The sequence below is a fragment of the Thunnus albacares genome, chromosome 17, assembly GCF_914725855.1.
Source record: "Thunnus albacares chromosome 17, fThuAlb1.1, whole genome shotgun sequence".
NCBI classification, from domain to species: Eukaryota; Metazoa; Chordata; class Actinopteri; order Scombriformes; family Scombridae; genus Thunnus; species Thunnus albacares.
Genome location: NC_058122.1, coordinates 18,708,057 through 18,721,433, shown reverse-complemented (window position 1 = coordinate 18,721,433; position 13,377 = coordinate 18,708,057). Strand labels below are relative to the sequence as shown.

Below are 13,377 nucleotides of genomic sequence, written 5' to 3'. Positions count from 1 at the left end.
TACTAATGCGATGTGCATTTATATCTGCATATCTAAATGTTAACACTATGTTTATTTTCTATTTGTGCTATTACAGACCTACTCTGGGCTGTTTTGCGTTGTGGTGAATCCCTACAAGTGGCTTCCAGTATATGATTCTGTAGTTGTGGGAGGATACAGAGGCAAGAAGAGGATTGAGGCACCACCTCACATCTTCTCCATCTCTGATAATGCCTATCAGTTCATGCACACAGGTAAGGTCAAAGTTAGCAGCGTTAAATTGTGTAGGAATTAAACTTGAACATGAGTTTATTGAAGGAATTACAAAACTGGAATTCATGTGAAATGTTTGTTTGCATTTCAGATCGTGAGAACCAGTCTATCCTGATTACGTAAGTATAACAGAAACTGTAATGCTAAATCATATAATGACGATAAAGCAGATTCTTGACATGTGTCTCTTATACCCCAGTGGAGAATCCGGTGCAGGAAAGACTGTCAACACCAAGCGTGTCATCCAATACTTTGCAACAATTGCAGCTATTGGAGCCAAGAAGTCTGAGCCAACACCTGGCAAGATGCAGGTAAATTGGTTGTTTAAGATAAAACTGATCGTCAGAGGATAGTTAATTTGAATGTTTAGCTTGTGTAACTCAAATCCTCTCTTGCAGGGCTCCCTTGAGGACCAAATTGTTGCAGCCAACCCTCTGCTGGAGTCCTATGGTAATGCCAAGACTGTGAGGAATGACAACTCCTCTCGTTTTGTAAGTAATCCAGGGAACATCTCAAGACATTTTGTTGCTAAATTACAAAAACTGATGTTTTCAATGGTCTGGCTCTCTAGGGTAAATTCATCAGAATCCACTTTGGCTCTTCTGGAAAGCTGGCTTCAGCTGATATTGAAACATGTAAGTTTCAACCATGGTATGACTCAAGACTCATCTGGGCTATAATCTGGTCTTTGATAAAGTAATAATAAAGCTGATGGTTTTTTTTTTTTGTTGTTGTTTTTCTTAGATCTGCTGGAGAAGTCCCGTGTAACCTTCCAGTTGTCTGCTGAGAGGAGCTACCACATCTTCTATCAGCTGATGACTGGCCACAAGCCTGAGCTCCTGGGTATGTTACTATGCAAATTTGAAAATGACATTGAAATAATACCAAAGACAACACTAAACACTAATAGGTATCGTTACTGTGCTCCTCTAGAGGGTCTTCTGATCACCACCAACCCCTATGACTACCCAATGGTCAGTCAGGGTGAAATCACTGTCAAAAGCATTAATGACGTGGAGGAGTTCATTGCAACAGATGTAAGAAAACATTTCAGTTAAATAGATATTGCCTAAGACAACAGGGGAAAATGGTTCAAATACCAATAACTATGCTTCATGTACAATGTAGACTGCTATTGACATCTTGGGCTTCAATGCTGAGGAGAAGATGGGCATCTACAAGCTGACTGGTGCTGTGATGCATCATGGCAACATGCAATTCAAGCAAAAGCAGCGTGAGGAGCAGGCTGAACCTGATGGCACTGAGGGTAATTCTGATAATGATATCTTGTGCGGTTAGTATGTACATTTCAAAACATGTACCAGTTCACAGATAAAGCTAAAGGTTTGTTTTTCCATCAGTGGCTGATAAAATCGCCTACCTCCTGGGCCTGAACTCAGCTGATATGCTCAAAGCTCTGTGTTACCCTAGAGTCAAGGTCGGAAATGAGATGGTGACCAAAGGTCAGACTGTCCCACAGGTAAGATAAAGAAAATGTATTGTTTGAAAATAATATATAAAAGGGCAATATTTGCATTTTGACATGAAAATATTATTCTGACAAAATCTCATTCTAAAATGTTTTTTTCTAGGTCCACAATTCTGTCATGGCTCTGTGCAAGTCTATCTATGAGAAAATGTTCTTGTGGATGGTCATCCGTATCAATGAGATGCTGGACACAAAGCAGCCAAGACAGTTCTTCATTGGAGTGTTGGATATCGCTGGATTTGAGATCTTTGATGTGAGTAGCTGGAAAGTGTCTGAGCAATTCAAAGATCAACAATATTTTGATATGCAATTTAATACATTCATGTAATTGCAGTTCAACAGCTTGGAGCAACTCTGCATCAACTTCACCAATGAGAAACTGCAACAGTTCTTCAACCACCACATGTTTGTCCTGGAGCAAGAGGAGTACAAGAAAGAGGGCATTGTCTGGGAGTTCATTGACTTCGGTATGGACTTGGCTGCCTGCATTGAGCTTATTGAGAAGGTGAGCAGTCAATAAGGTCAAAGTGGCTTCTTGATTCATGTGCAAATGTTTTCTTCCATTATATGATTTTTTTTTTCCTCAGCCAATGGGCATCTTCTCCATCCTTGAAGAGGAGTGCATGTTCCCCAAGGCTTCTGACACAACTTTCAAGAACAAGCTGCATGATCAGCATCTTGGAAAGACCAAGGCCTTTGAGAAGCCAAAACCTGCAAAGGGCAAGCCTGAGGCTCACTTCTCCCTGGTTCACTATGCTGGTACAGTGGACTACAATATCACTGGCTGGTTGGACAAGAACAAGGACCCCCTGAATGACTCAGTTGTCCAGCTCTATCAGAAGGCCTCAAACAAACTTCTGGCCTTCCTGTATGCAAAACACGGCGGAGGTGATGGTAAGAAATTAGAAACTGTGTGTTACTTGGTTCAGGCATAGTATAAAGCTGATGAGTACTCTGTGGTAATATATTCATGCATTTGACTTAATTAAAAAATACCCTTTCCATAGAGAAGAAAACTTAAAAGAGATTCTACAAAGTTATTTATTTAGTGCCATTAATTAAATTTAATGTTTGTGAAAACAGAGGCTGCTGGTGGCGGCGGTGGCAAAAAGGGAAAGAAGAAGGGTGGTTCCTTCCAGACTGTGTCTGCTCTTTTCAGGGTATGAATTGTTTCATATTGTTTTATACCAATTGAAAACCTCATCTTGAAATACTGTTGACCATTTATCTTGTGTTTTGATCCACAGGAGAATTTGGGCAAGCTGATGACCAACTTGAGGAGCACTCACCCTCATTTTGTCCGTTGCCTGATTCCTAATGAATCAAAGACCCCAGGTAAGAAGCACATAGCCCAGCTTTGCACACTAAATGTGACATAGTGATTAAAAGAAATATTTGAAACAATATGAATTTGCAACTTTCAGGTCTTATGGAGAACTTCTTGGTCATCCATCAGCTGAGGTGTAACGGTGTGCTGGAAGGCATCAGAATCTGCAGAAAGGGCTTCCCCAGCAGAATCCTCTACGGTGACTTCAAGCAGAGGTGATGCAATTTTTAATATAAGCAAGTCATGTTGATTTCAGCTGAGTTTAAACAGCCAGCCAAGATGTGGGGTCATTTTAAGTAACAACATAATTTTCTCTTGTAGATACAAAGTATTGAATGCCAGCGTCATCCCTGAGGGACAGTTCATCGACAACAAGAAAGCTGCAGAGAAGCTGCTAGGCTCCATTGATGTGGATCACACTCAGTACAAGTTTGGGCACACTAAGGTTAATTTCTATGAACAATTTCAATACATATGCCATGAACATATGTCCTTTTGTATCAATTTTTGCTGATGACTGAGTTCCTTCAAACAACCACACAGGTGTTCTTCAAAGCTGGTCTGCTGGGTACACTGGAGGAGATGAGAGATGAGAAACTGGCTAATCTGGTGACCATGACTCAGGCTCTCTGCAGAGGATTCCTCATGAGGACGGAGTTTGTTAAGATGATGGAGAGGAGGTATGATTGTCATACAGTACACTGAACTGTTCTGTCCAATGAAATAGATACAGCTGTTTTTGTTAAGTCACGTTGCAGTAAAAATGACACTTTATTTATATGAATTTTCCAGAGAGGCTGTCTTCAGTATTCAGTACAATATCCGTTCATTCATGAATGTGAAAAACTGGCCATGGATGAATCTGTACTTCAAGATCAAGCCTCTTCTGAAGAGTGCTGAGACTGAGAAGGAGCTGATGAACATGAAGGAGAACTATGAGAAGATGACAACAGACCTGGCTGCTGCCCTGGCCAAGAAGAAGGAGCTGGAGGAGAAGATGGTTTCCCTGCTGCAGGAAAAGAATGACCTGCAACTGCAAGTGGCTTCTGTTAGTAGGATACATCCGCACTACACTAATTGAATACTGTCACTAACATTTTCAGTTATCTAGGTGAAATTTAAAGATGCCACATACTCTTCTGGTCATCTTATCTTCTATGTGCCTGACCAAACATGTAGATTGACAAATGTTAATGAATATATTAAAAAAATATGTGTATATTTTTTGTATTAATCCTGAAAACATTTATGTATATTCAGAGTATAAATGACTTATTGATTTACACTTTATTCAAAATATACTATAGGAAGTTGAGAACCTCTCAGATGCTGAGGAAAGGTGTGAAGGTCTGATTAAGAGCAAGATCCAACTCGAGGCCAAACTCAAAGAGACAACTGAGAGACTGGAGGATGAAGAGGAAATCAATGCTGAGCTGACTGGCAAGAAGAGGAAGCTGGAGGATGAATGCTCTGAGCTGAAGAAAGATATTGATGACTTGGAGCTCACCTTGGCTAAAGTGGAGAAGGAGAAACATGCAACTGAAAACAAGGTTGGAATAAGTTTAAACCTACATTTATAAAAAATGACTAAGTATATGAAATTACCTTTCAAACATATAAAGTGATGGAAATAATGCACCTTGCCTGACACTTCCAGGTGAAAAACCTGACGGAGGAGATGGCATCTCAAGATGAGTCTATTGCCAAGTTAACCAAGGAGAAGAAAGCCCTCCAAGAGGCTCACCAGCAAACGCTGGATGATCTCCAGGCAGAGGAAGACAAAGTCAACACTCTGACCAAGGCCAAGACAAAGCTGGAACAGCAAGTGGACGATGTGAGAAAACATTACTTTTCAGAACATGTTTGTATTGTTAGCTTGTGTGTTAGAATTGACATTCCATGATAAAAATTCAAAACATTATTTATGTCAACATTATAATATTATCTCAAAAGCTTGAGGGATCACTGGAGCAAGAGAAGAAGCTCCGTATGGACCTTGAGAGAGCCAAGAGGAAGCTTGAGGGAGATCTGAAACTGGCCCAGGAATCCATAATGGATCTGGAGAATGACAAGCAGCAATCTGAGGAGAAAATCAAGAAGTAAGTTTTCTTTTTCATCTTTAACCCTTACATTGAACTACTGCCATAATGCAACACAATGATCCTGAGTCAAAACTAAAACTGTAACAGCAATAACTGTTTTTTCCTCTTCCAGGAAGGAGTTTGAGACCAGCCAGCTGCTCAGCAAGATTGAGGATGAACAGTCTCTTGGTGCTCAGCTTCAGAAGAAGATCAAGGAACTCCAGGTTAGTATTTGACATGAATGTTATACTCTGATTTTGTACTGAAAAACCACTTGTTACAGTATGTTCCACTTAATAAGCCTTCTTGATATTACTATCATCAAACTTAGGCTCGTATTGAGGAGCTGGAAGAAGAAATTGAGGCTGAGCGGGCTGCTCGGGCTAAGGTGGAGAAGCAGAGGGCTGACCTCTCCAGGGAACTTGAGGAGATCAGTGAGAGGCTTGAGGAAGCTGGTGGAGCAACAGCCGCTCAGATTGAGATGAACAAGAAGCGTGAGGCTGAGTTCCAGAAGCTGCGCCGTGACCTTGAAGAGTCAACCCTGCAGCATGAAGCTACCGCAGCAGCTCTCCGCAAGAAGCAGGCCGACAGTGTTGCAGAGCTGGGAGAGCAGATCGACAACCTCCAGCGTGTCAAACAGAAGCTGGAGAAGGAGAAGAGCGAGTACAAGATGGAGATTGATGACCTCTCCAGCAACATGGAGGCTGTTGCTAAATCCAAAGTGGGTGTTTTGTGTATAATTGAAATATTTGACTTTCATTATGCTTATAAATATGAACTATAATGGATAATATGGCAGTAACTTTCAACTTAGATAAATGCTCAGCATTCTCTTTGTTCATGTAAATATGTTTAAATACACAATGTTGTGTTTCTGATAGGGCAACTTGGAAAAAATGTGCAGAACTCTTGAGGACCAGCTGAGTGAGCTGAAGGCCAAAAACGATGAGAATGTGCGCCAGCTGAATGACATAAGTGCACAGAGGGCAAGACTGCAGACAGAGAATGGTGAGTCACTTGTGATAAAAAATAGTAAAAAAAAAAAAAAGTAATGATCATTTTGATAAATAACACATTTACAATTTATCATTCAGGTGAGTATTCCCGCCAGATTGAGGAGAAAGACGCTCTTGTTTCCCAGCTGACCAGGGGCAAGCAGGCTTACACTCAGCAAATTGAGGAGTTGAAGAGACACATTGAGGAAGAAGTGAAGGTATAACAAGTTTACATGTTACTATAGTATGTGCTATTATTAGCTTTTAACAAGGGATGAAATGAGTCCTCCTTTTTAAATGTAGTCAATCACCTGTTACTCTTCACCTACTACTAACCCACCAGCTGTTAAGCATTAAAAAAAAAGAAAAAAAGGTCTTGCAACATGTCATCCGATCATGTTAGAAAGCAGAAAAAAGAGCTTGAGAGAGAAATTCAAACTTATGCTTCATTTCCTACCACCATATCTGGCCAGTCACTGTCTGAAGTGGCTGGGTTGTGTTGGGTTGTGTTATTACTATATTACCATTTAACTGACCAGGGGATTTGTGGGAATTGGATCTAATCCTCTTCATGGGATGTTGCTGCTACTCCTCAGTCTTGTCTTTTATGACTTAAGCACCCCCCACAAACACACCTGTTTCTCCTTCCTCACCAAGCACCTTCCACCTGAATTCCTAACATCCCACAAAGTCCCACACATTACACTAAATAGCAAATTTGATGTAAAAGTAAATTATCCAAAACTAAATGACTCAATCAACATGTGCCACCATGAAAAATTGTATTTAAACAAGATTGATAGAAATAGATGATATTTCTATATTTAATAGATCAATTAAAATGCATCTTGCCATGTTCATCAGGCAAAGAATGCCCTGGCCCATGGTGTTCAGTCAGCCCGCCATGACTGTGACCTGCTCAGAGAGCAGTTTGAGGAGGAGCAAGAGGCTAAAGCTGAGCTGCAGCGTGGAATGTCCAAGGCTAACAGCGAAGTGGCTCAATGGAGAACCAAATATGAGACTGATGCTATCCAGCGCACTGAGGAGCTGGAGGAGGCCAAGTAAGTCACTACCTTTTTACAATTTAAATTAGTTTTCAATTGCTTGCTTTTCCAGAAAACATTCCACATATTTTGCTATCAATATGCAATTGAATGTAAACAAATACTTCTTCACAACAGGAAAAAGCTTGCCCAGCGTCTGCAGGATGCTGAGGAGTCCATTGAGGCTGTGAACTCAAAGTGTGCCTCTTTGGAGAAGACCAAGCAGAGGCTACAGGGTGAGGTGGAGGACCTCATGATTGATGTAGAGAGAGCTAATGGTCTGGCTGCCAACCTTGACAAAAAGCAAAGGAACTTTGATAAGGTAAGAGGAAATCAAAACCACACTGATTCAAGTGAAACACAAATCTCTCTTACTAAATTAATCATTGTTATTCATCTATATCATTCTAGGTCCTTGCAGAATGGAAACAGAAATATGAGGAGGGCCAGGCAGAGCTTGAAGGAGCCCAGAAGGAGGCTCGCTCTCTCAGCACTGAACTGTTCAAAATGAAGAACTCTTATGAGGAGGCTCTGGATCAGCTGGAGACCATGAAGAGAGAGAACAAGAACCTGCAGCGTATGTCAATCCCATGATATTTCATATAACTATTAAAGTGATTGTAAGCGTTCTTCCTTAACTTCTTTAGGTGTAGGTCATGAGGTTTTGTGGTGTTAGAACCTAATTTTCTAGATATAATGTATACAGCATAGTCTATGTTTCTCTAAACTGGATTTTGCCTTTTGGTGTTCTACAGAGGAGATCTCAGACCTGACCGAACAGATTGGTGAGACCGGAAAGAGCATCCATGAGCTGGAGAAAGCCAAGAAGACTGTGGAGACTGAGAAGACTGAAATTCAGTCAGCACTGGAGGAAGCAGAGGTAAAAGTCTAAATTACAACATTATACCACTTATGTGATAAAATACAAAAGCATTTATGTAATGGCATGCATTCATTTGATTTTCACTTTAATTTTTCTGAGAAAGACTGGTAACCTTTAGGTATATGTTCAACTTTTTTCCTTTAGGGCACACTGGAGCATGAGGAAGCCAAGATTCTCCGTGTTCAGCTTGAGCTTAACCAGATCAAAGGTGAGGTTGACAGGAAGCTTGCAGAAAAGGACGAGGAGATGGAGCAGATCAAGAGAAACAGCCAGAGGGTGATTGACTCCATGCAGAGCACTCTCGATTCTGAGGTCAGGAGCAGGAATGATGCCCTGAGAGTCAAGAAGAAGATGGAGGGAGACCTGAATGAGATGGAGATTCAGCTGAGCCATGCCAACAGGCAGGCTGCTGAGTCCCAGAAACAACTGAGGAATGTCCAGGGACAGCTCAAGGTGAGTTTTGTCTAATCAATGCATAAATAAATGTTGAAGAGCAAAGAAAGTTAACTCTTTTTTCCACATGTTGTCAGGATGCCCAACTGCACCTTGATGATGCTGTCAGAGGACAGGACGACATGAAGGAGCAGGCTGCCATGGTGGAGCGCAGAAATGGCCTGATGTTGGCTGAGATTGAGGAGCTGAGAGCTGCTCTGGAGCAGACAGAGAGAGGACGCAAAGTGGCTGAGCAAGAGTTGGTTGATGCTAGTGAGCGTGTTGGACTGCTTCACTCTCAGGTTTATCTTCAGTTATTCACAAGAAAATGTCTTTATGCAGAATGAATAGAGTATACATACCAGCTTTGTTATACATAACAAATATTAAATTAACTGTCTTTTTTTATCTCCAGAACACCAGTCTTCTGAACACCAAGAAGAAGCTGGAGTCTGACCTTGTGCAGGTTCAGAGTGAAGTGGACGACACTGTTCAGGAAGCAAGAAATGCTGAGGAGAAAGCCAAAAAGGCTATCACTGATGTGAGTTTATGTTTATGAGTCTTCCTTTTATAAAATTCAAATTCAGCTCACCGAATACTTGTTCATGCTTGATGCATATCATTTCAGGCTGCCATGATGGCTGAGGAGCTGAAGAAGGAGCAGGACACCAGTGCTCACCTGGAGAGGATGAAGAAGAACCTGGAGGTCACAGTCAAGGACCTGCAGCACCGTCTGGATGAGGCTGAGAACCTCGCCATGAAGGGTGGCAAGAAGCAGCTCCAGAAACTGGAGTCAAGGGTATACTCATAATCTATTCACTTTAGGATGTTAATCACACTTTCAATGTATGGAATAAATAAAATCTGTCTCACTACTAAAATCCCTTAACAAGGTTTTCACAAACTTTATAACATCATATTACAGGTCCGTGAACTGGAAACTGAAGTTGATGCCGAGCAGAAACGTGGAGCTGATGCTGTTAAGGGAGTCCGCAAATATGAGCGGAGAGTGAAGGAGTTGACTTACCAGGTGATTTCTCATTTAACTCAAAACTATTCTGATTTTTTCTAATTTCATAATTTTCTTTCTGTACTCCATCCATAACACTTCTTTTTTTGTATAGACTGAGGAGGACAAGAAGAATGTGCATAGACTTCAGGATCTGGTGGATAAGCTGCAGCTCAAAGTGAAGGCTTACAAGAGACAGGCTGAGGAGGCTGTGAGTCAAATGTTTTGTAATTTTTCATATGGGAATGTAGCACAAATCAGTAATTATAGAAAGAAACCATACCGATATGATGTCATATTAAAAAAAATACATCATCATCATACTTCAATTCCCAACCCTTAACAGGAGGAGCAGGCCAACACTCACATGTCCAGGTTCAGGAAGGTCCAGCATGAGCTGGAGGAAGCTCAGGAGCGCGCTGACATCGCTGAGTCCCAGGTCAACAAGCTGAGAGCCAAGAGCCGTGATCATGGAAAGGTAACCAAATGATAACATTTTAAATATATTATTACGTGGGCATCTTAATTTAATGGAGTTATTTACGTTCATTTATGAGCTAAATATTTTTATACCATTTTTTATTTTTTTTTTATTGTAAGAATACATTGTGAATCTTTTTTTCTTGTTTTCTTTCTAGCATGATGCTGCTGAATAAGAGACATCCTTTTGGCGCCTTTCAACAGAGTTCATAAAACATGAACTAGCTGTTGAATTATCTTCTTACAATGTATTCATTCAATAAACTTTTTCCTCATAATTTAATAATATTCAGTCTGTATTATTTACTCTGGTTTCTCTTTAAGTCACACTTGAGCACACAGTATTTAACACAGTTACTAGGCGGAGCTACATCAGTTAACTTGGCTAGAACTCATGCTAGAATCTAGTTGTCTGGATGGGGAGGTCTTTAAGCTCAACATTAACATTTTTCTTCACTAGGAATAGTCATGATTCATACCCACATGGTAAGGTCCAGTAAAATGAAACTTCTGCTTAGCATCACTTTTTGGAAGAGTGATAACAGTATCAGCTTCAAGCTTAAAAGACACCTTCACAATTTACAGAGGCAGAAAGCATAACTTAAACATAAATACATCATCATTGGCAAAATATAACTTTCAAAGCCACAATTAATTCCTATTACATTGCATTACATTACATTACATTACATTACATTACATTGGCAGTTATCCAAACCGATGGATAATGAACTTGGTTACACTTTTCACCATACCATTAACAAAAACATGTTCACCATTCTATATAACGAAGGTTACAATATTGTAACCCTAGATGTATAAGCACAGGCGGAGCCCTCTACTGGACTCTATGGAAGAAGAACCTATCAGACAGCCTCAATGAGCTCAAGTGGCTATAGGTTAGTTGCCGCGGCCCTCCTACCACTTTATAATCCGAGCTGCTGCAGCAGAGCAGTAGGGGGCCCAACCCAGCCCAGTTAACATGAACATAAAACTGGGTGGACCATGGCAGAGGTCAAAAACCATACAACAGACACCCTGCATCCCTCATTCCCTGAGTCATCATGGATCAGGTGTACCACAGCTGACACTCACACAACCCTTTTCAGGAGGGGTTTGATCTGAGAGTAGCACCGCTGTGGTCACCACGAATAGCTGCTATTGTCTCACTCTCTGCAGTAGAGGGGGAATGAGACGAAGAGGGGGAAAGGCGTTGTTGGGCCTCAAACCATGAGGTCACACAGAGAGGGCCTACATGTAACCTGTGAGGCCTGACCACGAGGTGCTTTTTCCTTTGTTTCCCCCAAGACAAAGGAATAGCGCCAAAATGCTGCTTACAGACAATGGGAGTCCATTGCAAACTGCATTTCCAAGGATGCTTTGCGATTTTCACACCTCAGCAGGGAACAGTCAACATACAGTCTCTCATTGGCAGAGACGCTCCTGCACAGCGGAGCGTCCTGATGATGCAGCCATGACATCACCGCCCCTTTAAAACTGAACGTGCCCTGAAGCACACGCCTTTCCCATGTCACTGAGCTAGGAGTAACTTCTGTTCCTCTGTGAGTCAGCTTGACTAAAGGGGGTACCCCACGCACGTGTTTTGCCCTCACCGAAGACTCCCCCTGCCGGACGAGACAAGACTTCACCCGTGTTCACCCGAACACCTTCCCGGATCCGGGAGAGACCGCTGCTGCAACCAGCGTTCTCAAATTCCCTCGAGAAGGAAGAAACGCTTCTTCACCGAGTCGACTCTGCTGTTCTCTCCGCCACGCCGCTGAGAGCCAGCTGCCGTGCTTTTCGCCGACCATGCGAGAACGGCCACCGTCTGCAGCCGAGCCAAGGACTAAGCCGGACATAAAGACGGACTACACACACACCCTGCTCGCTATCTGAAGCAACCAAGTAAGAGGCATAAGTCTGGGCAGAGGCAGTGTTAGTAGTGTGTTCTTATCAGCAACAGTTGCTGTTGTTTAGCATTTAGCTTTTAGCTTTTGCTATTGTTTGTTGTGTTATTGACGGACCTCCGAGTCCATTTTTCCTGCTTTACTCTTAGGGGTATTTTAAGTTTGCTGCCTGTTTAGTTGTGTTCACCACGCTAGACTGTTTTGTGTTTGTCCCGCTCGGGACTACCGCTGTGTTTGTGCCATCCTGAATGAGAAAGTAAGTTGCTTTGTCGATCAGAAACCAGACAACGTGCGTCACAGACTGCTGTCTGTACGCGCACTGTCTTTTGACAAAGGAACCGCTTCTCTTCCTCTCACGATTGCTCTCTCTCCTTCTTCCCTCTCTCTTCTGACTAACACATACATGCGCGTGCACACACATACACGCACCGACATCTTTTTGCGCATCTGATGGTCAGATAACGTCACGGCAAAACTTTGCTTTGTCTTTCCTTATCCGCCATCAGACACGTGTGCTTTTCACAGAATTGGGTGAGTGCAAGATGCGGACCACTAGACGGCGCCATCTTGCTTCTGTCTAACCAAGACACCGCCATATTTCTGCCATCCGGTTCTCGCGCGACGTGACTTCCTTTCATAGTCACGTCTGCATCGCAGACCGACGACGTCATCATGTCAGGCCCCGTCGCCATCTTGTCGCACACACACACACACACATACATGCATTCCCTTGCATGTGTCCAACCCTGTACATAGCTGTATGTGTTTTGTTTGGTAGGATTAGATTTTAGGATAGTTGTTTATTGAATGAAGCATTTGTTAACTTTGTTAATTTTGCTAAGTTTAATAAACACTGTTATATCTTTAAAGAGAAGTTCTTTTGTCATTATTGTGTAACATATTGTGAAAAGTGGCTGATTGAAGGAGTCAGAGCTCGAATTCGACCCTTCTTCGTTCACCCTGGAATGTTGATATCTCTCAGATATTAACATTCTAGGTGAACTTTTATGAGACTACCTTGTTTGGTTATTGGTCCCGGTTTCCGGGTGGTGCCCCGTATTTCTTAATTCATATTAATAATTCTATTAATTGTCATAACTAGTTAATTATCCTTGATAATTGATAATTATTGCAAATAATCAACTGTGTTCCTCACAAATCCAACAGTTGGTGCCCGAATTATTGATTAAGGTTAACAATATCTTATTTTCATAATTCATAATTATCTATGTTAATTATGAATTATTGCTAATAACCAAACGCACTACTGCCCGTCCCAACAGCGTATAGCAGCCTTCACTCCCAGGGGTGGATTGTCTTGCGGCATCAGGGAGTACTAGCAGTGAGTGTTGTTCCGACTGGTGGGCAGATCCACTTCTGCTTCCCTGAACCGGTTCCAAATCTGCTGCACCACCTCGGGGTGCAGCCTCCACTGGTCTGCTAGAGGGCCACCTCTTGACATGAAGTCAGTGCCCCCCC

At 42.0% G+C, this 13,377-nt stretch overlaps 1 protein-coding gene across 2 annotated transcripts in view; it reads left to right on the top strand.

Annotated features, from left to right (window-relative positions):
* Window positions 1–13,377, top strand: part of LOC122966648 (myosin heavy chain, fast skeletal muscle-like) — a 254,697-nt gene that overhangs the window by 33,740 nt on the left and 207,580 nt on the right. The window contains exons 3-38 of one of the 2 annotated variants that reach the window (XM_044330915.1): window positions 77–233; window positions 344–371; window positions 452–563; window positions 651–743; window positions 824–887; window positions 997–1,095; window positions 1,186–1,289; window positions 1,381–1,519; window positions 1,614–1,732; window positions 1,845–1,994; window positions 2,076–2,246; window positions 2,329–2,635; window positions 2,825–2,901; window positions 2,989–3,076; window positions 3,166–3,283; window positions 3,390–3,513; window positions 3,612–3,748; window positions 3,861–4,116; window positions 4,376–4,618; window positions 4,726–4,902; window positions 5,022–5,167; window positions 5,283–5,373; window positions 5,481–5,870; window positions 6,031–6,157; window positions 6,244–6,362; window positions 7,009–7,205; window positions 7,326–7,509; window positions 7,599–7,764; window positions 7,943–8,067; window positions 8,215–8,523; window positions 8,601–8,804; window positions 8,918–9,043; window positions 9,131–9,301; window positions 9,428–9,532; window positions 9,627–9,722; window positions 9,858–10,001. In XM_044330915.1, coding sequence (XP_044186850.1) covers window positions 77–233; window positions 344–371; window positions 452–563; window positions 651–743; window positions 824–887; window positions 997–1,095; window positions 1,186–1,289; window positions 1,381–1,519; window positions 1,614–1,732; window positions 1,845–1,994; window positions 2,076–2,246; window positions 2,329–2,635; window positions 2,825–2,901; window positions 2,989–3,076; window positions 3,166–3,283; window positions 3,390–3,513; window positions 3,612–3,748; window positions 3,861–4,116; window positions 4,376–4,618; window positions 4,726–4,902; window positions 5,022–5,167; window positions 5,283–5,373; window positions 5,481–5,870; window positions 6,031–6,157; window positions 6,244–6,362; window positions 7,009–7,205; window positions 7,326–7,509; window positions 7,599–7,764; window positions 7,943–8,067; window positions 8,215–8,523; window positions 8,601–8,804; window positions 8,918–9,043; window positions 9,131–9,301; window positions 9,428–9,532; window positions 9,627–9,722; window positions 9,858–10,001 — 5,463 coding nt within the window. Of the gene's footprint in view, window positions 1–76; window positions 234–343; window positions 372–451; window positions 564–650; window positions 744–823; window positions 888–996; window positions 1,096–1,185; window positions 1,290–1,380; window positions 1,520–1,613; window positions 1,733–1,844; window positions 1,995–2,075; window positions 2,247–2,328; window positions 2,636–2,824; window positions 2,902–2,988; window positions 3,077–3,165; window positions 3,284–3,389; window positions 3,514–3,611; window positions 3,749–3,860; window positions 4,117–4,375; window positions 4,619–4,725; window positions 4,903–5,021; window positions 5,168–5,282; window positions 5,374–5,480; window positions 5,871–6,030; window positions 6,158–6,243; window positions 6,363–7,008; window positions 7,206–7,325; window positions 7,510–7,598; window positions 7,765–7,942; window positions 8,068–8,214; window positions 8,524–8,600; window positions 8,805–8,917; window positions 9,044–9,130; window positions 9,302–9,427; window positions 9,533–9,626; window positions 9,723–9,857; window positions 10,002–13,377 lie in introns of those variants that run through there. The other variant, XM_044330913.1, reaches the window with a different exon arrangement.